Source organism: Erythrolamprus reginae, chromosome Z (genome assembly GCF_031021105.1).
Source record: "Erythrolamprus reginae isolate rEryReg1 chromosome Z, rEryReg1.hap1, whole genome shotgun sequence".
NCBI classification, from domain to species: Eukaryota; Metazoa; Chordata; class Lepidosauria; order Squamata; family Dipsadidae; genus Erythrolamprus; species Erythrolamprus reginae.
In genome coordinates this window covers 56,156,434-56,183,741 of record NC_091963.1, presented here as the reverse complement: position 1 = coordinate 56,183,741, position 27,308 = coordinate 56,156,434, and the positions used below count along the sequence as shown (strand labels likewise).

Below are 27,308 nucleotides of genomic sequence, written 5' to 3'. Positions count from 1 at the left end.
AGTGCAGCGAGAAGACCGTTCAGGTAAGTTCAACAGTCCTTCTCCCCTGCACTGCTCGGGGAGTCCAATGTGGGATATACCCAAGCAACCAAACTAGGGCGGGATAGGCTGGACCAGGGGTGCCGGAACACAAACCCGTTGCAGCACTCTTCAGCTGAAAACTGCTTCTGCTGAAGCGAAGGCATCTATGCGGTAGTGTCTTATGAAAGTCGTGGGGGCCGACCAGGTTGCGGCCCGACAAATGTCCTTGATTGGAGCCTGCGTGGTCCAGGCAGCTGTGGTGGATGCACTTCTGGTAGAGTGTGCTGTGACCACCTTTGGTAAGGGTGTAGCACGTATCTTGTATGCTTCTATGATGCAAGACCGGATCCATCTGCTGATTGTCTTGGCGGACACCTTGTTGCCCATGGATCCTGGAAGGAAAGATACAAATAGCGCTTCCGATTTCCTGAAGGCGAACGTATATTTTTAGTGCTCTACGAATGTCTACTTTATGCCAGCGTATCTCTACGGGTGAGAGCCATGGGTGCAAAAATCAGGCAGAACTATGTCCTGGGCCCTATGGAATCTAGTGTTGATCTTAGTTAGAAAACTGGGATCTAATCGTAGCGTAACTCGGTCCGGATGGAACACACAGAGGTCCGGACGGATTGACAACGCTGCTAGCTCCGATACTCTGCGTGCTGACGTTATGGCCACTAAAAAGGCCACCTTAACTGATAAAAGGCGAAGTGTGATCTCTCTTAGTGGCTCAAATGGGGGTCCTGTAAGGGCCTGCAGGACCAATGTCAAATCCCAGGACGGGAAACAATGGATAACTGGTGGGGAAAGATTTGAGGCTCCCCGGAGAAAGTCTTTTACCCATGGGTGATGAGAAATTGGGCAGAGGGGGTCTGGCCTTAAGACTGTGGCTATCGCTGCCACTTGCCTGCGTAGAGTGTTGGGGGTTAATCCCTCATCTAGCCCCTTCTGCAGGAAGTCTAAGAGGTGAAGAATGGAGGATGAGTGAGGTGGGATACCTTGAGTCCTGCAGAACCTACAGTACGCTGCCCAGGTCGCTTGATAAATGCGAGTTGTCGATGGGCATCGAGCCGATTGGATGGTATGAATGACTCTTTCCGACAGATGTTCCTTCCTCATGCGGTCCCCTTCAATTGCCACACGGCAAGTCTCCACCACTGAGGATCTGGGTGCACTTATTGACCCTTGCGTGAGGGACAGTCTGCTGCATGGAATCCTCCACGGGGGGGAGGTTGAGAGGTCCATCAGGTCCGCAAACCATGGTCGCCTGGGCCAAAAAGGAGTGACTAGGAGCACCTCCGCTTGATCTGAGAGGATCTTGGAGACTACTCTGGGTATTAAGCAAATCGGTGGGAAGGCATATAGCAGTCCCCTCAGCCATGATGAGAGTAGTGCATTGACTCGATCGGCTCCCGGGGATGGGAACCAGGAATAGAACCGGGGCACCTGGTTGTTGTGGTGTGTGGCAAACAGGTCCACCACCGGTTCTCCGTAACGGTGCGCAATGTCCTGGAAGACCTCTGGGTTCAGTGACCATTCTCCTGGGTCGATCGTTGTGCAGCTCAACCAGTCCGCCTGAGTGTTGTCCAACCCCGAGATGTGCTCTGCTTGGATCGAGGTCAGGTGCATTTCTGCCCATGACATCAAGGCGTGAGCTTCCTCCATCAAGCGGCCCGATCTCGTGCCTCCCTGATGGTTTATATGGGCCCTTGCTGCCACGTTGTCCGTCAAGATAAGGACGTGCTGATCCTGTCTGCAAAGGTGTGTAGTGCTCTGAAAACTGCTCGCAGCTCCAGCAGGTTGATGTTGGGGTCCATCAGGTCTTCTGTTGACCAGAGGCCCTGGGCTACTTGGGATCCGCAATGCGCTCCCCAGCCAGAGAGATTTGCGTCCGTGGTGATAGTCACCTCCCAATGATGAAGGAAGGGGGAACCTCTGGTTAGTGCTGGAGATGTCCACCAAGGCAGAGAGCAACGAACAGGCATTGTGAGGCGCACTTGTTGTTTGGAGTGGCTCAGTCGTGCTCTCTGGAAAGGGAGAAGAAGCCACTGTAGCGGGCGGGCGTGTAGACGAGCCCATGGGACAATGATGCATGAAATGAATACTCCCAGCAGTTGGGAGAGAAAGGCCAAGGGGACCTTGATGCGGTGATGAATTGAGGCTATCATTGTCCTTATTTTCCATTTCCTCTCTGATGACAGGTAAACGATGCCGGCTGATGAGTCCATCATAGTGCCAAGATGTAGTAGACGTCTGGTTGGTCGTAGGTGACTTTTGTCGTAGTTGATTGTGAAGCCGCAGTTCTCTAGAGACTGTATTGTCTGTGCCAGGTCCTGTCTGGCTCGTTGTGGACTGCTGGACAAAATAATTATGTTGTCCAGATAGGCAAGGAGGTGTATGGAGTTTGTCCTGAGATTGGCCGTCAACACATCCAAGAGCTTGGTGAACGCTCTGGGGGCCGAAGATAGTCCGAAGGGCATGGCCCTGTATTGGAAATGTTGGTTCTTGAATACAAAAGCGCAGAAAGCGTCGATGATGTGGGTGGATCGGTACATGTAGATACGCCTCCTTGAGATCTATGGAGGTCATCCAGTCCTGATGCCGAATGGATGCCAGGATTGTATGCAGGGAATGCATCTTGAATCTTTGATAGCGGATGTAAATGTTTAGCTGCTTGAGATTTAGAATCAGCCGCCAGCCGCCGGATGTCTTGGGAACCACAAATACAATGGAGTAGAACCCCTGTCCCTGCTCCTGTATTGGCACCGGTTCTATTGCTCTGATGTCCAAAAGATGTTGGACTTCCTGGGCAAGCAGGGACCGTTTTTGTGGCTGTGACAGTGTTGGGCATTGCAAAAATCTGTCTGGTGGGATCTGTAAAAAGTTTATCCGTAAGCCGTGTGTCATGGTATCTAGTGCCCATGTGTCAGTGGAAATAGTTCCCCAGGATTCTGTGAAGAACTGCAGGCGTCCACCTATGGGTGCTTCGATGATGGAGTCATTTCTGTTTGCGATATCCTCCTCTGTTCCCACCCCAAAAAGGTCTGCGGGATTGCTGGAACTGACGGTTTCTGTCCCCATAATTGGTTCTATCTGACCTGTAAGATGGTTGGGTGTAGGACCCTTGTCCATAGGTCCTGGGGACTGGGGACACAGCTGTGGATGTTTCTGACCGAAAGGACTGCCTTCGGAAGTATGGCGCTGCCCGCCTGTCCTGTCTCCTTGCTGATCTTGGTAGCACCTTCTTCTTATCCTTGTCCTCAATCAGGACCGAATCTAATGCCTCTCGGAAGAGCTTAGAGCCCTGATAAGGAGCGGTTGCCAGGCGCCACTTTGATTTCGCGTCCGCCTGCCACAAACGGAGCCATAGTAGGCGTCGAGTAGAAAGATTGGTTGCCATCGCTCGGGATGAAAACCTTGCAGCTGCTAAGGTGGCATCAGCGGAAAATTCAGTGGAGGCAATCAGTTTGTTAATGTTAGAAAACCTATAAAATTTCTCTTTCGAGAGAAGAAAACTCATAGTCCCTACACTATGACTGAGTTTTTAAGACTAAACCGGGGGAGGCAGAGGTGGGCGGGACATAATAAAATATGTTAATTTTTAACTCAGTCCCTGCCAATGAGACTGAAGAATAACCCACATTGGACTCTCCAAGCAGTGCAGGGGAGAAAGTACATAGACACCAAACTGAGAAGGGGATTCATTCAACCTGCAAATTCCAGGATAGCAGCCCCAGTTCTCTTTAAGGAGAAAAAGGACGTAAGCATTCATCTGGTAGTGGATTTTCGCAACCTAAATGTCGCAAAATCCCCAGTACAACAGCCAAAGAGAGGAAGAAATCCATCGTCCCATACTCCCCTTCATCTTCGGAAACTAAAGAGAAGGCTGCATCTGTCCACACTCAAGGCCAGACAAAGAGACAACCATCAGCCAAAGAAAAGGAGTTGGAAACCAGACTGAAGTCTGCTTTGACAGCTGACCAGTGGTTTGACAACCACAAGGAAATCCTGACACTAAGGGAAGGTTTGGCTTGGAAGGGAACCAAATTATATGTGCCTGCCAGCCTGCGAATATAGATTCTCAAACGGAGTCATAACTCCAGAGCAGGAGGTCACTTCGGGTTCCTGAAAACATTGCACCTAATGCGGAGACAGTTCTGGTGGCCTAGGATGCATGCAGAAGTTGAAGATTATGTGAAAAATTGTGTCACCTGTGTCACCAGGAAACATAGGCCTGGAAAACCTACAGGGTTGTTGCAGCAAGTCACCAACCCTAGCAGGCCCTGGGAAGAGATAGCAATGGATTTTATTGTGGAACTCCACAAGAGCAAAGGGAACACTGTTATTTGGACTGTCTTCGATTTGTTTTTCAAACAAGCTCATTTCATCACTTGTTCAGGACTGCCCACAGCCAGACATCTGGCTACGTTATTCCTAAAATACATTGACAGATTGCATGGAGTTCCCCGTAGGATTATATCAGATCGAGGGGTCCAATTCACCACCAAGTTCTGGAGAGAATTCATCCGTACCATTGATTCCACCCAAGGACTTAGCTCTGCATTCCACCCTGTTATGAATGGAGCAGCTGAGAGAGCTAACTCCCTAGTGGAACAATACCTCCGATGTTACGTGAGTTACCAACAAACCAATTGGGCTGAACTACTGCCTTTTGCAGAAATAGCGTACAACAACTCTGTACACAGCAATACGGGACTAACTCCTTTCCAGGTCACAAGTAGACAAGATTTTGCTCCCATGCCGGAACTACCTACAGAACCTCCCTTGTCCATCATGTTGGCGGAGTGGATGGAGAAACTGAAGAGAGGATGGGAGGACACCAATAAGGCAATGAGAGAGGCAGCGAAGACCTACAAGAATCAAGCAGACAAACACTGATCTCCTCAACCCCCTTTTAAAGTGGGAGATAAAGTTTTTCTGTCAACCAAATACATTCGGCTAAGGCTACCAAGCAAAAAGCTAGGTCCAAAATTTTTAGGCTCTTTCCCAATTGTGACAGTAATCAACCCGGTCACGGTGCAACTTGCATTGCCTAGAATCCTAGGGAGGATCCACCCTGTATTTCACTGTAGCCAGCAAAAACAAGTGATCGGGCCCAACATTAGGCCACATGCACAGTCACCCCCTCCTCCAGTAGTGATACGGGGGAAACTCACTATGAAGTGAAAATTTGTTTAGATTCCAGTATTTTCCAAGGCAAAGTGGAATAACTGATACATTGGAAGGGGAATCCCCTGTCAGAAACAACCTGGGTTAAGAGCCGGGAGGTGAAGGCTGATAGATTAATTAAGCAGTTTCATGAAACTTACCCAACCAAACCTGTTGTAGTTAGCTCTGGCCCAGCTCCTGCCCCAGGGAATGTGTAGGTGGGTGCAGGGGAAACTTCAACATGTCATAGGCCTGTGTTATTGCCGACAGAGTCAGTTCAGAGTTAGTTTCCTCGGACAAAGAAGGTGGGAATGACTTGGAAGAGGGGAGCTTGGCACACAGCCCAGGCAGTCAATCTCCCTAATCTTCCATTGATTCAGATGAAGACGTCTTGCACCCACGCAAGCGCAGAATTATGTGTAGAAGAGACCAAGTAAGGACATATTACAGGAGATAAGAGAGGCCACCTGTGTTTGGGTGAGGCTCCAGTAATTAGGGCTGCTGCTATAAATAGCAGCGTGTGGGTTAGGCCTTTGTGGAAGAGTATCTGATCGCAGTTCTTCAGGAATCCTGTGTTGCTGTTTTCTGGACTTTGTTGATTTTTCACGCCTTTGAAACCAAAGCAGAGCAACTTCGTTGGAAGAAGGGGTGTGAAGTTTCTTCACAGCTGCTAGCTAAGTACTTAATGACTGCTTAAGGGAAATTGTACAGACTATCCAGTTGTTTTGGGATACAATAAGAGTGCTTAGTTTATTTTGAATTTTGTGATAAAGAACATTGTTTTGAATTTTCAAACGTGTGTGTGTCTGAAATTTGTACCCTTGAATTTTCAGGAGGCTCCTACCAGAGAGCCCGGCAGAACAAAACTGAAGTATTTTCCTTCTCATTTCCCTCTTGGATTCTTAATTTTCCTTATATTCTCCACTATATTCTTCATCTCTTGCATATCTACTTGTAATTCACTTTGCCACCATTTAGTCAATCCTTAGATCACACACCATCTGCCTGCACTAACATCTTGTATATATTACTTGCTTGCGCCTTGATGCTGTCACTTTTTTTTCTTATTATTTTCTCTCTCTATCTCCTCAGTAGTGCTTCTTTATTCTCCCTTTCATTCAAATATTTGCATATTGCATTTATTTGTAACCATCTTCCCTTACCCAGCCACCATTCTATATGATTTCTACTTGCCCACCCATCCTTCTTGTATAGCTGTCCTATCTTAGTTATCCTTTTTCCCTTCAACTCTCCTATAACCTTATTTAGATTTGTTTCATTATCTCTATTTGTTATATATAACGATGACAATTTTGATTTATATAATGCTATTTAACCCTGCCATTTTTTCCAAATTTCCACAGTCCTTTTCAAGGGACCTATTAATTTATCTAAATCACTCTTGTTCCACCTTATAAAAATTAATTATCTATTCTTTATCTCGTTCATCTCTTTTTCCAATTTCATCCATTTATTTTCGAATTATTAATCTTTTAATTTGAAATGCATCTCTATAGAAGCTCCAAGTAAAGGCTTCTCCATCCACCAACCTCCAAGTGAGTTCAACAACTCTCTAAAAGAAAGCAAATGACCAGCTATTTGCAAGGAATAGAAATCCTTCCATTTCCCACCATCCGATTCCATTCAAACCTGAGGAAGTTTCTTGGATGAGAAGTTGAATGTCTGCAAAAACCCCCCAAGAAAGTCTAGTTGCCTCTTAAAAATATGTGTTACTGGCAACAGTTCCCAGAACCCTAGTGCTAAAGAAAAAAAGTTGGGGAAAGAAAATTAGCAATTTAGCTTTTGGGGAACAAAATATGGTCAATCTTGACTTATATTTGACTTAATCTTCTCAATGTTAATAATATCTATAAAACTTAAAAAGCATAATTATTTACATGAATTACCTGCCATACACCGATATTTGCAGCTGGCTCTGAAAATGGGCGTTTAAAAACACTGCACATTTTTAAGGCATCAGAATACATCTCAGTGATGTTGTTTAGCACAGCAAAAATAGCAGCTAAAGGATAGACGCATGAAAAAAGGCTCACATAACCGAACTGTAAGAACAACTCCAAATAATCATCAAAAGTACCCTGAAAAGAAAGGCAATATTTATGAATAATTTTCAGATTAGACGCAGCTTTATAATACCTAGCAAATTTGTGTACATGACTAATTAATTAAAAAGATAAAAGTGGAGAATAAGATTTAAATAATATTATCGATTCTAACTAATTGCTGTTTGAAATCCAATTAATCCTATTTATGTATTCATTTCATGTGAAACAACAGAATCCATTTAAATATAGTTTTTTATTGGTTTTTTAAATTTTTTTAACAAAACAGAAAACATAAGTGTACCATCACCATACAGAAAAAAAACCCTTCACCAGGGAAGAATCAATTTTTGTCCTTCATATGCTTTGTCTCTGGGTTACATTGTTCATTCTTTATAGAGTGATTGAATTTTATTTCTTACATTTGCATCGCTTACTGATGTTAATATATAATGTTTTACCTTTTCCCACCGCCTCATTGTTGCTGCTAATTTCCCTTCATTATAATTATGTAGTCTAATTTCCATAATTTCATAGTGAATGTGATCCACCATATATTTGCACCAATTTTTTATCATCCATTTATTGTCATCTTTCCACCCAAGCACTATAGTTGCTTGGGCACTTTCTATCGCTGCAATTTTGATTTCTTCATATTCTTTTACCTCACTATTTTTTATCAATAATGCTGCTTCCTTGGTTATTTTCCAATTACCATTTGTAATTTTGTTCACTTCCACTTGTATTTGTTTCCAAAATTTTTGAACTTTATTACATTCCCAAAACATATGCATAAATACTCCTTTTTCCTTGCACCCATGCCAACAATTTCCTTTCTTCGTTATTTGAAAACGTGCTAATTGTACTGGTGTATAATACCATTTATGTAATATTTTTCTTCTCATCTCTCTTATTCTTGTATTTTTAATTTTTTTAATATTTTCAATTATACCCTCCATATCCCATTCATCAATTTCTAATTCATCCTGCCAATATCTTGTCAATCCTTTTACTACTTGTTCTTCCACTTGTAATAATTCTCTATATATATTACCTGTTTGTGCTTTTATATTCTTACACTTGTCCCTTAATATCTTTTCTAAATTTGTTTCTTGTCTCATAAATATTTCTTTGTTTTCCCTTTTACTTAAATATGTACTTATCGCATTAATTTGTAACCAGTTTTGTTGTCCCAGGCACCTCTCTATTTCATTTCTATTGATTCTTCCGTCCCTTTCATATAACTGTTCTAATCTCTGTATCCCTTTCCTCCTTAGTTCCCATATTATCTTTGTGAGGTTACTTTCTTTCTTTGTATTTATCACATGCAGCGTTGCTAATTTAGAGTTTGTCATTTTCAATTTATCTTGCCATTTCATCCAACTCTCTATTATCGCTTTAGTAGGATCTAATAGTCTATTTATTTCTACCTTATTCCATTTCCTAAATAATAATTCCTGATTCTTAATATCATTAATTTCTTTCTCTAATTCTACCCATGGTTTTTCCTCTAATAATTGTAATTCCATTAGCCTATCAATATGATATGCATCCCTATAATACTCCAAGTTTGGATTTCCCCAACCTCCCTCATCCTCCGTTGCTATCAGCCATTTTTTTTTAATTCTTGGTCTTTTATTACCTTCTATCCACACGTTCAATTTAGTGTCCCATTCTCTTATCTTTCTTATTGGGAAGGTTCCATGCATTACTTGTAAATATATAGCATTTTTGGGATAATCATCATCTTTAAAGCTCTTACTTTAGCCAATCTTCTCAAATTTTTATTTTTCCAGTTCTTAATTTGTTTCTGAATTTTTTTCCATATTAAATTATAATTAAATTCCACCATTTGTCCCGGGTTCTTTAATAACCATACTCCTAAATATTTCATTTTCTTGCTACCCAGTTTTAAACCCGATACCTTCCGTATTTCAATTTGTTCTTTAGGCCCTGTATTTAAACAAATGATTTCTGATTTTTCCATATTCACTCTTAACCCTGATTGGTTTTTAAACTCCTGAAGTATTGTGATCATTCTTTTAATCATATCTATTGGTGTTTCTGTAACTATTATAGCATCGTCTGCAAATAAATTTAATTTTAATTCTATGCTTCCTATTTGATATCCCTTCCATTGTGTATCTTTTCTAATTTTGTTTGCCAATATTTCAATTGCCATTGCGAAAAGCATTGGGGATAGGGGGCATCCCTGCTTGGTCCCATTATTTATTTCTATCTTCTCCGTTCTATTCCCGTTCACTCTGATGTAGGCTGTATTATCCTTATATATTTCTTTTATTATTTGACAAAACCCTTTCCCCATATTCAAAGTATTGCATAATTGGAACAAATACTCATGATTTATTTTGTCAAAAGCTTTGTAAACATCTAACTTTAGTAATCCCATTTTCCTTTTAGTTTTGGTAGCATGGTGCAGCACATTCACTATATTTCTAATTGGCTCATATATTTATAAATATATATATTTCTAATTGGCTCATATATTTATAAAACCATACTGGTCTTTCCCAATTATCCTTGGCAATATATTTTCCAACCTATTTGCTAAAATTTTCATAAAAATTTTATAATCTTGATTTAGCAGACTAATTGGGCGGTAGGAACCAGGTTCTTTTAAATCTCGACCTGGTTTAGGAATTGTTACAATTTCAGACACCTTCCATGTTTGTGGAACATCTAATGTTATGAGGATATTGTTATACAGTTTCTCCAAATGCAGTAATAGAATTTCTATATATGTTTTATAATATTCTCCTGTAAACCCATCAGGGCCTGGTGCTTTACCGGGTTTTAACCCTTTTACCGCTTTGATTATTTCGTCCCTTGTTATATTTGCATTTAACATTTGTCTTTCTTCCTCATTCAGCCTTTCTTTAACTTCTATTTCTTGTAACATAACATGTTCTTTCTCATATAGTTTTGCATAGAATTATCTTATTATGCTTTCTAATTCTCTGTTACCATATTTCATTACTCCATCCTTATCCTTCAAACCATTTATTATTAATTTTTCTTTTCTTTTTTTAAGGTATTTCGCCATTTGTAATGCTGATTTTTCCCCCCATATTTCAATTCTCTGTTTCACTGCTATTCTCATATTATTCCAGTTTTCTTCCTCTATGTCCTTTAATTGTCTTTGTTTAAGTTTTAACAAGTCATTCCATTCTTTATTTCTGGTTATTCTCAAATTTTCTCTTATTGATTCTATTTCCCTTATTCTTTTTTCCCTTTCCATCCCCCAACTTTTTCTGATATGGGGGTTTTGAGCATGCGCCAGTGAGTGATGACGCTCTGCTGAACGCTCCTCAAATGAGAAAGTAAACATTGGATTTTAAAACCCTGTCGAACCAACCTAAGTCTCAAATAAATTGAACTAAGCAATAAAGCCATAAATTTGGAACCCGGAGATACCTTGGGCTAACTGAAGGAGAGAGAAACAACCTGGAAACAGTCTGCTTTCCACTCGAAACTGTGAGTAAACAACAAAGCTAAGAGGAGAGATGGCGGAGAAAATGGGGGAGGAACTCACAGGGAGAATGGATGCCTTGGTAAAAGCTTTTCTTGTGGTCGGTCAGCAGTTAAAAGAAATGCAAGACGTGGTTACTAAGACTGCAATTGACTTAGAAACAGTGAAAACAGAGCAAAAAGCCCAAGGTGACAGGGTTTCCAAACTGGAAGAAGAAAGAGAACAAATTCGTCAACGTACAAGTATGTTAGAAGACAGATTGAGGAGGGCAAATTTACGCCTGAGAGGCTTCAAAGCTGATTTTGCTGATAGCAGAAACATGATCCCAAATATCCAGCAGTGGTTTAAGGAGAATAAAATTGAAGTGTTGGACCATGAAATAGAGAGAGCCCACTGGGTTTTTGGAGCTAGAAGAGACCCAAATCAACGAGACATTGTAATTAAATTCCTCTCAGAAAGAATGGCTGAAAAGGTTTATAAAGAATTAAGAAAAATTACCAACCTCACTTCCAAGGGAGCCCCGATTCGGGTGTTAAAAGATTTGTCAGTGTCAACCCTACAATTAAGAAGTCAAATGCGCCCAATAACGGACGCCCTGTTTAAAGGAAATATGCGTTTCAGTTGGCAGTATCCCGCCATCGTCGTCATGTTTCATGAAGGGAGGTGGCATCGAGCAAAAACATTCCAAGAAGGAAAAGAAATGCTGGCGAAACTCGGCTTGAATCCAGATTTACAGCAACAGGCAGGAAGAGCTACAGAAGTGCTGGAAGAAGGGGGAGCAGCAGGAAAAGGGGGGAGTAAAGATTTTATGGAACTTTTACAATCAACATTCCTCGGCAAACAAGCTCTTTTGGAGAAGGAGAAAGAAGCACCGGAATCTTCTAAGATGGAAGCAAGAGTCACGAGGCAAAAAAAGAAATGAAATGCTTGTAAAAATCTGTCTTAAACTGTTTTAATGGTTTTATATATTAAGGGGGAAAGTTGATGTCTGTTTCAATTTAATATCTGCTTTAACCTAAATCAAATTAAGGGAGACTCGGGGAGGGGAGTGTGGGGTTTTATTTCCAACTTTAAAAGGGTGTTTGGGGGGGCACTAGCTTCGGTGGAACCATGCCCCCTTATGGTGCCTAGCCAAAGCAGCGGATTTTTTCCCCGCTTTTCTCTCCTTGTGAGAGAGATTCGGGGGGAGGCACCTGGGTGGGGAGAACTTTCAATAAAAATGAAAAAATTAATAGAACTCTGGGTTGCAAGAGGGAGAAAGGTTAAATGGAAATATTATGGGTGATCGAACAATTATGACGTTGAATATAAATGGTTTGGCATCGCATGGGAAAAGGTATAGACTATTGAAATTAGCGAAAGAAAACCACGTGGATTTTTTATTCCTTACTGAAACTCATAAGGGAAGGAAAAAAACGGATAAACTGATTGAGAGTAAAGAATGGAAATATATTTTTGAGAGTAGAGGAAAAACAAACTGTAAAGGAGTGGCCATATTAATAAATCAAAGAAATGTTTTTCAGGTGATACAAACAAAAGGGGATAAAGAAGGAAGATTATTATTTGTAAAAGGAAAAATGAATCAAAAAATGATAACGTTAGCGGTAATATATGCTCCAAATGTAAATGCTAAACAATTTATTATGAATGCAAAACATAAACTGGATGTATTTTCAGAGGGGATGGTGATATTTGCTGGGGATTTCAATGTAGAAATAACAGCTAATAACAAAGAAAAGAAGCAATTAAATTTGAATAAGTTAAATATGATAGATTTACACGCTGATAATTTAAATAGAGGGACATACTACTCAGCAAGACACAATAAGTTTAGCTGTATTGATTATATATTCATGAACAAAACGGGAAATATTCAAGTTAAAAAGGCAGAAATCAAAAGTAATTGGATATCTGATCATGCAGCTATAACGGCAGTTATAAAGATAGACCCTACTATTAGACAAAGAATTTGGAGATATAATACAATTGTCTCAGTAAGTGAAGAAAATAAGGAAAAAATACAGAAAGATATTCAGGAATTTTATGAAATAAATCAAAATGATGGGATGAGACAATCAGTTATCTGGGACACGAAGAAGGCAGTTATTAGGGGTAATCTAATTAGTATGGAGTCTCATATCAGAAAAAGGTGAAACAACAGAATCAAGACATTGTTGTACTGTACATCTAACACTATGAGTCATCCAATTTGACAATTTTCTTTCCTAAAGTACAGCTATATTCAACATATTTTCTGTATCACATATATTATTGTCATTATTGTTAAATATAACTCTAAATTAAATACTCTTAAAAAGCTAGTAACAAAAATGGGCTGATCCCCAAAATTAAGTTTTAAATTAATGACAGCCATTTGGCAACTCTTCCCATTTGTGACCAAAGGAAAAAAATTGAGGAAACAAAAGGAAAATTGAAAAATATTATAAGTAGAATATTCATGTCTGGATTCATTAGGACACATATCAAATTTTACTTGTTAAGTATAGACAAGACATGTAAACTTACAAAAGCAGGTAAAGTAGATGGAATTTGCGATTAAAATATTGTACATTATCATATTCTAACTGAATTTTCCTGGCATATCAAAATCCAACTATTTTTATAATCTACAGTTTATAAAACAAACTAGCTTTAGGCACAATTAATACAAACATTGCCACAATTTTTTTAAATAAATACATGTTTATTTTTTAAAAATTGCATAAACATGTTTTAGTCAGTTTATTCACTGACTGAATAAATTTGAATTAAATCTAATAGGATTAGAAGAAAAGAGAGAGCATAACTTACGAAGTAAGTATCCATTCCTTTCTCCAGATTAACTTGTTCAAATAAACACATATCGGTATCAATTTCAAGAGCTTTCACCTTTTTCTCTACTGTTTTATTCCTTCTTTTTTGGAGCCAATAAGGCAATGCAGCTTCCACAAACTGATTAAGAACTTGTGAAGTTATTAGTAAAGTTGCCAAGCTCTTTAAGAAATTAAAAAAAAAAATTAGACAGTGTGATTGATATTATTTTTTCCATTGCTTTTAAAGTATTGTTAACAGTCCAAAATAACATTTGCCAGGAGGGCAGCCATATGTATCGATTTAATAAATAAAAGATCTTTAGCAATGATATTATATTTCTAACCAATGAAAGGATCAAGTGAATTCCAGCAAATAGTGATGATATAAACATTTAAGAATACATTGAATTAATCCAGATTTTTGTATTATGGTTGGTATCAGAGATGTGTGTAGCAATAATAATATAAATAATTCATTTGCAGTCGTAATATTAATTACCTTTCAGGAGCCTTACTGATTAATCATTGTCCACACAAAATGCCTCAAGTTTAAATATTATTACTACAATTTTCTCTTGCTACCAGAGTTTATTTTAAATTCAATTACACTTTTACTGCTTTTCCCCCATTCTTGCTACTTCTGAAATCTGAGGTGGGCATATATTTTTTAAAAATATATTTTATGAAGGCATTGAACCCTGCATATGTCCTGAATGCACATTAATGTACTACAATAGAAATGATCTTAGCAAATCTTAATTTACAAACACGAGTGCTGGCAAAACTGTTATTTTCATGGAATATTGTTCAGTAAATAAAGAGCAGTCTTATACATTTCATTCAAGCAAACACATACTAAAACAGCTTTTATAACAACACACCTTAGTAGTTCTTTCAGTGAGCAAATAAATCAGTGCAATAGTAACGTATGGTATTTTTAATGACAGAAAAACGGTTCTAGGAATTTCTTAAACCAAACCATTCAGGATTGAGCAATATTTTGAATAAATTTGATATGAATTAAGTACAAACATAAATTAATCAAGTAACAGAAAAAAAATATACAGCTTTAATTTATTTATGAAGAAAATCAGGTAATTTGTTTTTAAAAATATTTTATGCAAAATTTACCTGTCTCAGAAGTTTCATGTCAACTAAGATAAATGCAATGTAGAATAAAGAGGCAAAGCAGTTTAAGAAATTGAACTGCAAAAAAAAATAATAGAAAATTAATTAAAAAGGCATTCTGTCAAAATATTCAGAAAGAGTAATGTATGATTCATATGGCATAACCACCATACACACACATACATATACAGTAATACCTCATGATACGAACTTAATTGGTGCAAGGAGGAGGTTCGTAAGACGAAAAGTTCGTAAGACGAAACATTGTTTCCCATAGGAAACAATGTAAAGTCAATTAATCCGTGCAACCAAAACCCCCCCCGCAAAAAAAACGGCTTTCCGGCTGTTTTAAAAGGTGACAGACGGCTTGGGGGGCTTCCCAGCACCCCCCCGAACCCGGGTTCGGGGTTCGGGGGGGTGCTGGCAAGCCCCCCAGGCTGGCTGTGACCTTTTAAAACACCCGTGCCGCTTCGCAGCTGTCTCCTGAAGCCGAACGCGGAAGTTCGGCTTTGCCGTTCGGCTTCAGGAGACAGATGGGAAGCGGCGCGGGTGTTTTAAAAGGTCGCAGCCGGCCTGGGGGGCTTGCCAGCACCCCCCCGAACCCCGAACCCAGGTTCGGGGGGGTGCTGGCAAGCCCCCCAGGCCGGCTGCGACCTTTTAAAAGAGCCGCGCCGCTTCGCAGCTGTCTCCTGAAGCCGAACGGCAAAGCCGAACTTCCGCATTCGGCTTCAGGAGACAGCTGCGAAGCGGCGCGGCTCTTTTAAAAGGTCGCAGCCGGCCTGGGGGGCTTGCCAGGAACCTCCCGAACCGAACCCGGGGTTCAGCCAAATTTTGCCTCTTCTTACGAACTTTGTTCGAGTTACGAACCGGCGTTCGGGAGGCTTCTGGGAAGCCCCGCCGCCCGGCTGTTACCTTTTAAAACAGCCGTGCGGCTTCCCAGCTGTCTCCGAACGCAGGTTCGTAACTGAAAAAAAGTTCGTAAGAAGAGGCAAAATTTGGCTGAACCCCGGGTTCGTATCACGAGTTGTTCGTAAGACGAGGGGTTCCTATCTTGAGGTACCACTGTATATAATCCTGTACATAATTGATTTTAATTACGGTAGTTAGAGAAAAATCTTTGATGAATTACAATAACCGCAATCAAGTAACCACAATCCAGATTACAGGTGAAACTTGAAAAATTAGAATAGCATGCAAACATTCATTTATTTCAGTAATGCAACCTAAAAGGTGAAACTTAATATATGAGAGAGACTGATAACATGCAAGGCAAGATAGTTCAAGCTGTGATTTGTCATAATTGTGATGATTAAGGGATACAGCTCATGAAAACCCCAAATCCACCATCTCAGAAAATTAGAATATTACATGAGATCAATAAAACAAGGATTGTACCTAGAACAATATTGTACCTCTGAAAAGTATAAGCATGCATATGTACTCAGTACTTAATTTGAAGTCAGTATTTAGTTTGAAGTCAGCATCCCCATAAAGCTCGGCTGTGGATGGAAGCATAGAGCGCTCCAAAATCTCCTGGCAGACAGTTGCATTGACGCTTGGACTTAATGAAGTACAGTGGACCAATACCAGCAGATGAATTGCTCCTCAAATCAACATAGACTGTGGAAACATTTGCATCTCATTTGGAAACCAACGACCCAGAGTATGGAGGAAGACTGAAAAGGCACACACTACAAGATGCTTGAGGTTCAAAATAAAGTTTCCAGAGGCTATGGTGATTTGGAGAGCCATGTCATCTGATGGGTTGATCCACTGTGCTTCATTGAGTCCAGGGTCAACACAGACGTCTGCCAGAAGATTTTGGAGCACTCCATGTTTAAATCCACATACAAGCTTTTGGGGATGGTGACTTAAATTTTCCAGCAGGACTTGGCACCTGCCCACATCACCAAAATCACCAAAAGCTGGTTCAATGACTATGGGATTACTGTGCTTGATTGGCCAGCAAACTCGCTGATCTGAACCCCATAGAAAATCTCTATCAGCTGATAGCGTAAATGCCACACTGCTTTGAGGCAGTAATTGCTGCAAAAGGAGCCCAAACTAAGTACTGAGTACATATGCATGCTTATACTTTTCAGAAGTCAGATATGTTCTATGTACAATCCTTGTTTTATTGATTGTGTATAATATTCTAATTTTCTGAGATGGTGTATTTGGGGTTTTCATGAGCTGTACCCCATAATCATCACAATTATGACAAACCCCAGCTTGAACTATTTTGCCTTGCATGTTATGAGTCTGTCTCATGGATTAAGTTTCACCTTTTAAGTTGCAATACTGAAATAAATGAACATTTGCACAATATTCTAATTTTTCTAGTTTCACATGTATATGCTAAAATCTATGCTGTTTTCATTTTTAATTAATTTTTAATGTTTGCCTTTTCCTCTATCCAAAAGAAAGATGAAATCTGAATTTAAAATAAGCCCCTTAGAATGTTCAATGCCCCATTTTGTCAAACTAGAATTGCAAATTTCAGTTATACAGTATTTGAGATTCTTCCCTCCACTACAAATAAATGCATACATATAACACACACACACACACACACACACACACACACACACAAGGAACATTCCCCCAAAATTACAATCAGGACAAAATAAATTGGATTATTATATCTGAATAATATTAATTGCCTATTACCGTGTTTTCCCGAAAATAAGACCCAGTCATTTTCTTCTAGGCTTGAAAATAAGCACTCAGGCTTATTTTTAGGAAGGTCTTATTTAAAAACAAATATGTACATTTTATACATAATAAAACCGTTCAAATTTTAAAAAACCTTTAGATTATATATTTAATCTTTCATAATTTATCTACATAGAATCCATTTTTATTCATACAGATAAAGCAAAATAACAAAACTAGAAGTCCACTAGCTGTACAATCTTTTACTGCATTGTGTGGAACAGTTTTTACTTGATAGGAAAAGATTTTCCCCCAAATAATTATTGAAATTTGATCTATAGTGGTCAACTCATAAGCATTTATTCACAGTACTAGAAAATAATCTTCCATTATCAGCTCTATAAATTTAGTTGCAATAATGAGTTAAGTGTAGTCTTTTTAGATTATCTTTAAAATACTAATTTGTATCATAAAAATAAATCAAAACCTTTTACTCTAAAATGTCAATATACAATTTGAACTGCAATTTTCAAATGATATAACCAATAATGGAGGGTTTTAGAATTTACATTTTCTAAATGTGAAATCTCTGATGTGCAGATATTATTCTACCTTTTAACAGTTAAGCAGCAATATCAGGAGAGCTACTCCATCCTAAGAGAACCCTTTAAGAAAATCCATCGAAAATCCTTACCCACAACATAACTGATCTCATGACAATCTAACTTTCTCACTGCAATTTTATGGACCTGGTAGTTTCTCTGAACAGAAGTTACTTCAAAATAAGCTTAAGAAAAGTCTGTTAGCACTTCCTAGGAACATGGCTAACTGAACACATGCACGGAGAGATCTCTCCAAAGGATTTCTCCCTGGAGTGTTGATCTTCTGCCTTGTAACTGAAGGAATTGATATCCTATCAGTTTTTATGACTCACACCCAGGGTGTGTCAATGAACTTTCCACTGGGACCCTTCAATATAGCTGTAAGCCAGCGGATTGCTTTTGGAGTTGAACTCTGAAGCTGTCTGCATGCCAAAAGCTGAGAGGGGCTGAAGAAGCTGTTGTGTTTGGAAATTCAAGTTTCAAACCAACAGTATCCTTATCTTAATCACCTTGAAAGACTATTATTCTACCTTGTCAATGTAAAAGATGCCCTTTCCACCAACAGCCTATTACATCTTTTTGAAGACCTGTCCCATTTTAAAGATTTATTTTTGTCTTAAAGAACAAGAAAGTTGCTAAGGCAAGCCAAATAAAAAAGTGGGCCCCCAAAAAAGCGGACAGAGGAAGATAAAGATTAAAGCTGTGATTTTAGTTTACTATTTTAATAACTGGTAGCTTGATCTTCTTAGTTGTGGTGGGTAGCTAAAATCTTCTGATTCTCATTAAAAGAGGAAGCCAAGATTGTGTAGCAAAGCATTAGATATATATATTTGAATGGTCTCTATATAAAATATGTCAATTGTGTATAAGTTTTTCTCTGAGGATAAAAAATTCTCTCTAAGTACTTCTGAGATGCAAAATGTGGAGAATGTTGCCAAACTACTGAGGGGACTTCACAAGTAGCTGAAAATGCAGAGGAATGAATCACAGATTTAGAAGAGCTGGATATTAACTTTCATTTTTACCCTCATTGCTATGGTTCAAATATAAATCTCTCAACACAATTGAAAGAAGGGCTTCAAGAAAATAGACAAATTTAGGATTTTTTCTTTAAGGACATTAACAAGGTTGAGGATCTCATGATAAAAAGAAAGGAGTACAAATCTTTGAAACTTCCAGAGAATTTTTTTTAACTCCATGAAGATAAGCTGGAAGGAGTGGCTTAAACTTAATGAGTTAACTGGAATCAGGATGCTTGATATGCGCAACTGAAAGAAAGGTTTAACCCAAAATTTCCAAATGCAGATAGTGGCATGGCAGAGTTCCTCCAAAAGGACATTGGGTCACCCAGGCAGCAGTGGTAGTGGCACTGCGAGTTGAATGTGCCGTGATTCCTACTGGACAGGGAAGATTGGCTAATTTGTAAGCCTTAGCAATGGTATCCCATTGCCAGAGCCAGAGAAGAGAGGCCTGGGAGAAGAAGTAAGAGGTAAATGATGCTTTAATGCCCCAGGAAACTGCTTTGGTGGGCTATAAAGGGGCCTGTTCCATCTTCCTATTGTTGTGATTCCGTCTGAGGCTCCTCAGGGAATGGCTGAACCTCTGCCGGCTCCCTGCTCAGAGGGGGAGGATGAGGAACAGGAGGAGGAGGAGGAGGCCCAGGCAGAAGGGGAGGAGGAATATCAGGCCGAGGGAGAGGGAGAACAGCCAGAATCCCCCGGGGTGGAGCTCTCCCCAGCAAGCAGCCTGGAGTCCTTAGATGAAAATGCTCAAGCCATCATCGATCACAGGCAGAGAAGAGCAGCACAACTAAGGGGACAATTAGCCAGGTACTTCCAGTCCTAAATAGGTAACAGCTGGGTTTGGGTGTGGTTCTCCACAGAAAGGCTGAAAAGGCAGACCCACCCTTCCTGTATTGTGGAGTATTATCTTTGGGAGTCCTGGGACCTGGCTGTGATATTTGGCGTCTCTGATTCTGGCTTGTGGCCTTGAAGGCTGAAACCTTGGGGAAAAAGGCGTGGGGGCTTATTCTCTACAGTGGTGTGTGTGCCAGCAAGAAATCTGCTGTATTGTCTGGCCGTCAGGACTTTGCTGTGAAGCCTCATAGCCTGCCTGTTGGGAAGAACAGGTTTTTCTCTGTGTTTATTTTTCAAACTATAAAGTGCTTTTGCTTTTACCAGCGTGTCTGGCTGCTTTTTCCAGTTGGTGTTGAAGTCTGGGGGCACCCAGACAGAACACCTATCTTCAAGTTTAAGCATCTCGTCCAACTCTCCCAGTACCGGAGCATGCAAGGCCAACACCAGAAGGTCAAACAATGGAACCTCCAAGAGGTTTGTCAACTCAGTGGCCACCTTGAAGAACTTCTTCTCCAAAGAAGGAGGGCCTGATGCAGAAATCATCCTTGGCGCTGAACAGTGTCAAGAAAAAGGGGACGCATCAGCACAAAAACTACCACCTAAGTGACTTCTGAAAAGAGGGGGTTGTCTTGTATGGAGTTCTGTGCCTCCTGCTTAATAGGGGCTTCTAGCCCTACAGCTGCCCTGACCTTGATTAGGAGGGACTTAAATAACCCAAGTGGAAACAACCCACAAGTGGTTGGCTGTCTGAGGACGTGTCCTCATCCTTCAAGAGAACCCACGACTAGTCCTCTTCCTCCTGCCCCTATGCCAGTCTTGCTGACTTGGAGTACCCAAAGAGTCAGAAAGACCGTCATCCTCCTGAGACCTATTACCCTGATGGACTGCCTAAGGGGGGTCTGGGTCTTTTCCTCATGGGGGAGGCAATGAAGCTGCCAGTGAATGTAAGTTTGCAGTTATGCTCTGCTGGACCATGGTCACTATCCACTTTTGCAGACTGGCCTGATCAAAAGCCAGGGACAGGCCTATCAAGTTTCCTTCTAAGCTTGCCCCATGGTTTCGAGTGAAGTGAGGTTCCATCCACCATTTTGTAATTTTAAAATATCATCTGTGACAGATAGATGCGGATCCTTACCAGAAAATGGCATCTGAGGCAGATAAATGAGAAGCTGTTAATGTCAGGAGAAAAACATCATGAGCCCCAGTAAATCTACTTGCTCTGCCCATTGATGTTAATGTCCCCCAGAGACAGAGGCACGGACCTCTCAGGAACGTCATGAACATCACCTCAAGTGGCGCATGGTGCCCGCATCAAAAACTTCAGGCATGAATGCTGTTAACAAAGTTAAGGTTGGCGCAAAACCTGGGAGCGAAGTTAAGTCGGATGCATTAAGTCGGATGCCTGGTGCACCAGTTGCGGCCCTATCTGGACCGAGACTCATTGCTCACAGTTACTCATGCCCTCATCACCTCGAGGTTCGACTACTGTAATGCTCTCTACATGGGGCTACCTTTGAAAAGTGTTCGGAAACTTCAGATCGTGCAGAATGCAGCTGCGAGAGCAGTCATGGGCTTACCTAGGTATGCCCATGTTTCACCATCACTCCGCAGTCTGCATTGGCTGCCGATCAGTTTCCGGTCACAATTCAAAGTGTTGGTTATGACCTTTAAAGCCCTTCATGGCATTGGACCAGAATATCTCCGAGACCGCCTCCTGCTGCACGAATCCCAGCGACTGATTAGGTCCCACAGAGTGGGCCTCCTCTGGGTCCCGTCAACTAAACAATGTCGGTTGGCGGGCCCCAGGGGAAGAGCCTTCTCTGTGGCGGCACCGGGCCTCTGGAACCAACTCCCCCCAGAGATTAGAACTGCCCCTACTCTTCCTGCCTTCCGTAAACTCCTTAAAACCCACCTTTGCTGTCAGGCATGGGGGAACTGAAACATCTTCCCCTGGGCATGTTTAATTTATATATGGTATGCTTGTGTCTATGTCTGTTAGTATATGGGGTCTTTTTAAATCTTTAAAATTTAAAATTTAGATTATTTATGATTTGTTTCCACGTGTTGTGAGCCGCCCCGAGTCTTCGGAGAGGGGCAGCATACAAATCTAAGTAATAAATAAATAAAATAAATAAAAAAACTGGGAACAAGAATGAGCCTTTAACAAGCCTCACAAGTCACAGGCAGCGTCAAATGGGAAAAATGATAACAAATGCTCCAAAAATAATAACAATGCTCCAAATTTTGTCCTCCCCTCACACTCACTCTTGTTAGTGGGCGGGAGAGAGGCAGGGGCTGGCAGAGCGGGTTGCTGGATAGCCAGAGTGCAAAGCTCAGGTGGCAAGACTGATGGTTTGTTTTATTTTTATTTATTTTTTACTGACAAACAACTGATATTTAAAAAGATAGTTCACAGCCTATTGAGAAGACTGCGTGCTGGAGGAGGCCTGGAGGTCTTCCCTCCCATAGCAGACTGGACTGGGATGCCTCCTCATCAATGCCCTGTTCCCAGCGCCCACAAGATAGTTGTTTTCACACTCATGGATGTACAATCCGATGAGAGGGGACATCAATGAGAAATGGAAGAAAACTCCCATTTCTCTCATTGATCTCCCCTCTCATCAGATTGTACATCCATGAGTGCAAAAACAACTAACTTGTGGGCGATGAGAGCATGGCATTGACGAGGAGGCATCCTAGACCATGTTTTCTCAAAATTCTAGCAGAAAGTCTAGCAGAGATTATAGCAGAAATACTCAGTAGAATTAGCTCTGGAACCAGCAGTTGGGATGGAGCTCTCCTCGCCACATCCTTTCCTGCTGAGGACCGAGTCAGAACTGAGATATCAGCAGATATCACAATTAAACAGACTCAGTCCTATTTGCTGACAGACAAGGACAACCCATCCTCCCACAATGGAGAATAATAATTCTATAAGGGTAATTTGGAGGGAGGGAGCTAAATGCAATGTTGAAATCTAAAGCTTGTATGTTAGTTAGTTAAAGAATAAGATGTATTAGAAAGTTTTTGGGGTTTTTTGAGCCTTTTTGTTTTTAAAAAGTTTGAAAAAAAAAGAAGAATGAAAGAGGAAAAAAAGATTTTCCATTTTTTTAGACCAAAGAATTTGAAAAAATATAATACATTTTGTAAATAAAAATGGTGACAGTTCATAAAGATCACTAGGAGCAACTAGAAATACACATTATTTTCATAGCAAGGAAGATAAAGCAGGAATGGTTAATGTGATTACTGTATTTTTTAGAGTATAAGATGCACTGGAGTATAAGACGCACCTTAGTTTTTGAGGAGGAAAACAGGGAAAAGAATCTGTTCACCAGATATTCATCTGGCTAGCATCCTTAGTATGGTCAGTTTTAACACATTATTTTATCCCCTGGTTAGGGCTTTAAAAAAACTTTATTTAGAAAGAGTAACAGTGAAAGAGCTTGCAAGCTAGTAAGAACTGGGAACATCATTAGAACCTGGAAAGAAACATTCGGAGCAAGTATGATTGTAAATACAGTTAGTGGATGGTCTTCTGGAGATTTGCATGACAAAGATGGCACCGGGGTCATAACACTGGAATTCTAGATCTTTCCGGACAACCTCCAGGCGGTCAAGTGGAACCAGGCCGGATCCGGATGGTAAGATCCACCTTGCTGAAGCATGTCCTCCGAAACAGGGAGTCGCCATGGGGATTCAGTGGGCAATGCCTGGAGATCCGCAAACCAAGCTCGTCACAGCCAGTGAGGGGCGATGACGATTACTTGGGCCTGTTCCAGAAGGATCTTGTTAATGATGTCTGGAATGATGGGGATCAGGGGGAAGTCAGAGAGTAGGCCCTGGGGCCAGGGGCTCCTGAAGGTATTGATTGCCTCTGCCCCTGGGGAAGGGAAGCAAGCGAAGAAGAATGGAAGTTGTGTGTTGTCTGCAGTTGCGCAATGGTCTACCTCTGGGAGGCCAAATCTGAGGCATATTTGGGAGAACAGAGATGGGAGGATATTCCATTCTCCTGGGTCCATTTCCCTGCGGGATAGCCAGTTTGCCTAGATGTTGAGGTCCCCAGATATGTGATCTGTTGAGAGGAACTGGAGTTGTCTCTCCACTCAGAGGCCCAGTTTGAGGGACTCCTGCATTAGGGCTCTGGATCGGGTACCCCCGTTTGCAGATGTGGCTCTTGGTAGCCATATTGTCAGTGAGAATGAGGTGGTGGTGATTGATGAGGTGTCTGAATTGCTTGAGGGCTAGGAACACTGTTCTCAGTTCCAGCCAGTTGATGGAGCGGCTGGCCTCTTGTGCCAACCACATGCCCTGTGCTATCATACCTGTTGAGTGGGCACCCCACCTGAAGAGGCTGGCATCTGTCGTGATGATCGTTAGCTTTGGGATCCTGAAGAGGGTGCCTTTCATAAGTGCAGAGGATAGCCATCATGAGAGAGACCATATGACTGATGGAGGGATCAGAATGATGCAATGAGAGGTGCTTTGACCGGATCTCTGAAAGGGTAATAGCAGCCACTGAAGTTCCCTGGAGTGAAGCCTAGCCCAGGAGGTGATGCCTATACAGGAGATCATTTTCCATAATAATGATGACAGTAGGGAAATGGGGACCCTTTTAGATTGTTGGATCTTGCGGGCTAATGTTTTAATACTGGCCTGCCTATCCTGGGAGGAGGAGACCATGGAATGGATGGAGTCTATCTGAGTCCCTAGGTGGAGGATAGAGGTACTAGGGACTAATTGACTCTTGGCCAGATTGATTGAAAAACCATTGATTGTAGTAAGGACATGGTGGTATGAAGGTCGGACAGGGTACGCTCCTTGGAGGGAGCATGGATGAGAATATCGTGAAGGTAACATTGAATATGGATAGAGACAAATCTGATATGGATGACTAAAGCCCGCAGAAGTTTAGTGAAAACCCTGGGTGCCGAGGACAGCACAAAGGGCATAGCCCTGTATTGGTAGTATTGGCCTACGAAGGCAAACATGAGGAACTGTCTGTGACCTTTGAGAATGGGGATGTGGAGGTAGGCCTCTGTGAGGTCTAGGGATGCCATGAAATCTCCTAGATGAAGGGAGGCTAGGATAGATGCTAGGGAATGCATTTTGAATTTCCTCTACCTGATAAACTGATTTAGACGTTTAAGATTGAGAATGGCCCTCCACCCTGCCCAGAGGCTTTGGGAATGACAAATAGGATGGAGTAAAAGCCTAATCCTCTTTGGGAGGATGGGACCGGTTGGATAGCTATAATTGACAGAAAGTGGAGAATTGCCTCCTCATAAGGGATTTGGAGGTTTGGGTTTTGGGGGGAGGGCAGGAAATAAATTTCTTTGGGGGAAGAGAGAGGATCTCCAATTGGAGGCCCCACTGGATAGTAGATAATCCCCATGAGTCCTTAGAGGATTGTTACCAGGCTGGTAAAAACCAAGCCAGGTGACCCCCAATGAGGATTTCAGATAGGTTACCATCTTATAATACCTGGAGGAAGAGCTACCTCTCTGACCTCTATTGGATCTGCCTCCAGTTGATCTGTCTGCTGAGATCTGGGTCTAGTGGAGTACTGACCTGTGGATCATTGGAAGTTGGATGTCTGGGCTGGCTGACGAAAGGGACGCCAAAAGAGCTGTTGAAATTTAGCTGGTTTCTTGATGGTAGGCCCCAGCAGTTTTCTTTTGTCTGGGGTTTCCATCAGAAGAGGGTCCAGGAGGTCCCCGAACAAGTTCTTCTGTTTGAGGGGTCCGATGGCTAACTGCAATTTCTGGTGAACTCCCGCCTGCCATGGCTTAAGCCAGTGGAGTCTCCTGGCAACGCTGGTGGCAGCGAAGGATTTGGCTGAAAACCTGGATGCCTGGAGTGTGGCATCCGACACACATTGGGCTCTCGCAAAGATCTTATTCAAATCCTGTTGACCCCGGAGGTCGTCTGGGGGGATGTGATCCTGAATTTGTTGAAGCCATTGCAACATGGCCCTAGTGAAAAAGGAAGCAGAGGCAGCGGATCTGATGGCCCACGAGTCAGCAGGGTTCTTCTGTTTAGCATCTGTTCCAGACGTCTGTCTTCGGTCTTCATCACCTCCTCTGCTTCACCTGGCATGGCTGCAGCAGACTGAAGCATCTTGACGGGCTCATCTACCTTAGATAAGAACAGTAGGTCCTCATAAGAGGGAGCCACCTTGTAGAACTTCTTGTCCCTGTAGGAAGGGTTTAGGCCCACTGCAGGGGAAGACCAATGTTTTTGAAGAAAATCTTTGAAGGATTTGGGCATTGGGATCAGATCAGTGTCCTGGTGTTCCTCCGAGAAGAAGGGACAGGTTTCTTGTTCAGTTGTGTTTGAAGTTGTAGAGGTGTCAGGCCGAACTCTCTAACTCCACATGAAGTCCTCAGCCTGACAAGAGGGCTGTTCTTGAGAGGCGAGGTCTGTGGCCACGTGGGCCTTGTGAAATAGTGATTTAAACAGGTGCAGAGGGAAGATAGCTATAGAGGCTGGTGGTTTGGCCGGTAGATCTTCTTCCTCGAAGAGGCCCTGAAAGGGGTCCTCCTTAGATTCCTCATGGTGCTTTTCATCTTTGTTTTCTTCTTCTAATGAGGACACTTCCATAGGGGATGGGTCCGCTCTTCGTCTGAGAATGTTGGGAAGAGGTCTGGACTGCCTAGGAGGAGGGATGGAGGAAGTATAAGTCACATTGACAGTCAGGATTCTGAAGTCAATGGCCTGAGATAGACCAGTTAGCATAGCTTGAAATTCAGAAGAAAGAGTAGGATGAGATTGAGGGGCAGGGGACTCCACCCTAGTGTCCAGGGCAATGCCTGGATCTGGAAGGGGATCCTGTTGGGCCTGTGTTGTCTCATTGCCTGTGCCCCAAAGGTCAGGTTGAGGCCTGTTCAGGTTTGGATCATCTAAGGCCAAATTACTCTCACTCGAAGGGAGAAGCTCAGGGGCCTCTGTTGGAGGGGGAGAACTGGCATGAACCTGAGCTTGGACCCTCAAATATTTGGCAGACTTATCATGGATCTTTTGTAATGTTCTATCTCTTCTCTTTTCTGCTCTAGTAGGATTTGGAGATTGAGCTAGAGAAGTGGGAGTCTGAGGAGGAGAGGCTGGATTAATAGCATCCTCCGAGGGCCTGTTAGATTACTGGGTGCACTTGCCCCCAGTGGATGCCATTGGAGCTACTGTATAGTGCAGAAGGCAGAGCCAAAGGAAGAAAACCTTCCCCAGGAACAAAATGGGAAAAGCTCCAGCCCCTGGTCCAGAGGCCTCTGTAGATCTTTGTTCCCCTGGAGCTATTCCAGGTGGATTGTAAGAGAATGTACAATCTAGCTCTTAATTAATTGAATCCCCGTAGGAGAGTCTAGTGGTTGGAGCATGGAGTCGAGGTGCAGCTATGTTGTGCTCAGGGCCTGCGGCTGGGCTTGGGCACGAAAATGGCCTTGCATGGGTGTGGCGAGTTCATGCAGAAATTAAGGGCTTTGGGACTACTGAACAACGCCTAACTAAACAGGAAA

At 41.8% G+C, this 27,308-nt stretch overlaps 1 protein-coding gene across 5 annotated transcripts in view; it reads right to left on the bottom strand.

Moving 5' to 3' along the window:
• Window positions 1–27,308, bottom strand: part of ANO10 (anoctamin 10) — a 154,431-nt gene that overhangs the window by 62,487 nt on the left and 64,636 nt on the right. For all 5 annotated transcript variants that reach the window (XM_070730115.1, XM_070730118.1, XM_070730119.1 and 2 more), the window contains 3 exons: window positions 14,688–14,762; window positions 13,555–13,737; window positions 7,098–7,289 (listed from right to left, as the gene is read on the bottom strand). In XM_070730115.1, the coding sequence (XP_070586216.1) occupies window positions 7,098–7,289; window positions 13,555–13,737; window positions 14,688–14,762 (450 nt within the window). The remainder of the gene's footprint in view (window positions 1–7,097; window positions 7,290–13,554; window positions 13,738–14,687; window positions 14,763–27,308) is intronic.